This window comes from Chaetura pelagica, unplaced genomic scaffold, assembly GCF_000747805.2.
Source record: "Chaetura pelagica isolate M959 unplaced genomic scaffold, ChaPel_1.0 scaffold344, whole genome shotgun sequence".
Classification (NCBI taxonomy): Eukaryota; Metazoa; Chordata; class Aves; order Apodiformes; family Apodidae; genus Chaetura; species Chaetura pelagica.
The window spans coordinates 1,889,317-1,890,951 of NW_009953098.1; the positions used below are offsets into that span (position 1 = coordinate 1,889,317).

The 1,635-nt window shown below is 56.9% G+C and overlaps 1 protein-coding gene across 1 annotated transcript; it reads right to left on the bottom strand.

The window, feature by feature from the left end:
- Positions 1–445: 445 nt before the first annotated feature.
- Positions 446–1,510, bottom strand: LOC104388250 (transcription factor SOX-3-like). Its single transcript, XM_009997092.1, has one exon. The coding sequence runs from the start codon at positions 1,445–1,447 to the stop codon at positions 491–493; it is 957 nt and encodes a 318-aa protein (XP_009995394.1). The 5' UTR covers positions 1,448–1,510; the 3' UTR covers positions 446–490.
- Positions 1,511–1,635: the final 125 nt, after the last annotated feature.

The window sequence follows — 1,635 nt, forward strand, 5'->3', positions numbered from 1 at the left end:
GTTAAAAAGTCGTGAAAGCCAGATTGTGGATAGAAACCGAGTGAGGCTCAGTTAAGGTGGGATGAACAAAACGCTTAAGAAACCACAACGATAACGTGAACAACTGAGTTTAAAAACAAAATCCCACCGTTTTGGGTGGTTTTGTGTCATTGCAACGCTAGAAATCAAACTGAAAAATGCAAAAACCTTTTAAAAACAATTTTTAAGCGAATAAAACCTAGCAGAAAACAGGAAAGAAGTTGCCGCGGTTTAAAAAACTTCACGGCGGCTTCTAGGAGGCAGGAGTTGTGATCTATTAAAATAACAGCTTGCTCAAATATTTTGTAACAAAAAAAAAGAAAATACAACTAACGGATTTCCTTTCATAATTTCTCCAAAGTTAGTATTAAGCCTGCTAAACCGAACAACAACTGCCGTACGTCCCGCTGTAGTCAAGGAGCGGCGGTGGGGTTAGGGATTAAAGACGGGGAGCCGTCCGGAGCAGCCAAGTTTATATGTGAGTTAGTGGTACGGTACCATTCACGCCAGTCCCGGCACTCTGGTAGTGCTGGTGGACGCTGTGTAACCTGCTGCCCTGCAGGGCGGAAGGGTCTGTGGCATCCCCCCCCGGGGGCAGGTACATGCTGATCATATCCCGCAGGTCTCCAAGGCAGGCCCTCTGCGAGTGGGAAGTGATGGCAGGAGGCGGCGAGCTGGGCTCGGATTTCACCACCGAGCCCATGGAGCCCAGGCTCATGGCCGAGGAGGGCTGCTGGCCGTAGGCAGCGGGGGACATGCTGTAGGTGGAGGCGGCGTTCATGTAGGTCTGGGCCGTGGACATCATGGGGCTGTACTGCAGGCCCGTCATGTCGTACCGGTGCATCTGCTGCAGCTGCGGGCTGTTCATGCCCGGGTGCTGGCTGTAGCCCAGCTGGTCTTGCATCAGTGAGTAAGCCCCGTTGGTCCAGCCGTTCATGTGGGCGTAAGTGTCAATCCTCTGCCCCACCCCGACAGGGCTACTCACCGCGTTGCCCCCTCCCGGGGCCAGCAGATTACCGGGCAGCGAGTATTTGTCCTTCTTCAGCAGGGTCTTGGTCTTCCTTCGGGGCCGGTATTTGTAATCCGGATACTCCTTCATGTGCACGGCCCGCAGCCGCTTGGCCTCGTCGATGAAGGGCCGCTTCTCGGCGTCGCTCAGCAGCTTCCAGTCGGCCCCGAGCCGCTTGCTGATCTCCGAGTTGTGCATTTTGGGGTTCTCTTGGGCCATCTTTCGCCGCTGGCCCCGCGACCACACCATGAAAGCGTTCATGGGGCGCTTCACGCGGTCCTGGTCCGAGCCGGACCCCGCTCCGTTGCTGGCCCCGCCGCCTCCGCCGCCCTTACCGTTGCTCCCCGGAGCGGGGTTGCCCCCGGCGCTGCCCGGCGTGGGCTGCGGCGTCTTGATCTCAGTCTCCAGCATGCTGTACATGGCCGGAGCCGGCAAAAGGTGCGCCAGGGTGGCGGGCAGACGGGCACCAGGTCGTGGAGAAGATATTGAACAAAAAACAAACAAAACAAACAAGAACCTGTGTGGACAGCTGGTGCGGAAGGAGGAAGCTTTTCTGCCTGGCAGCCGGAGACGCCGCTCCCCGAGGTGATGTTGCTGCTGCCGCGCCC

Bases quoted from the DNA above. Each gene is read 5' to 3' on its own strand.
- LOC104388250 (XM_009997092.1), bottom strand. From the start codon at position 1,447: ATGTACAGCATGCTGGAGACTGAGATCAAGACGCCGCAGCCCACGCCG.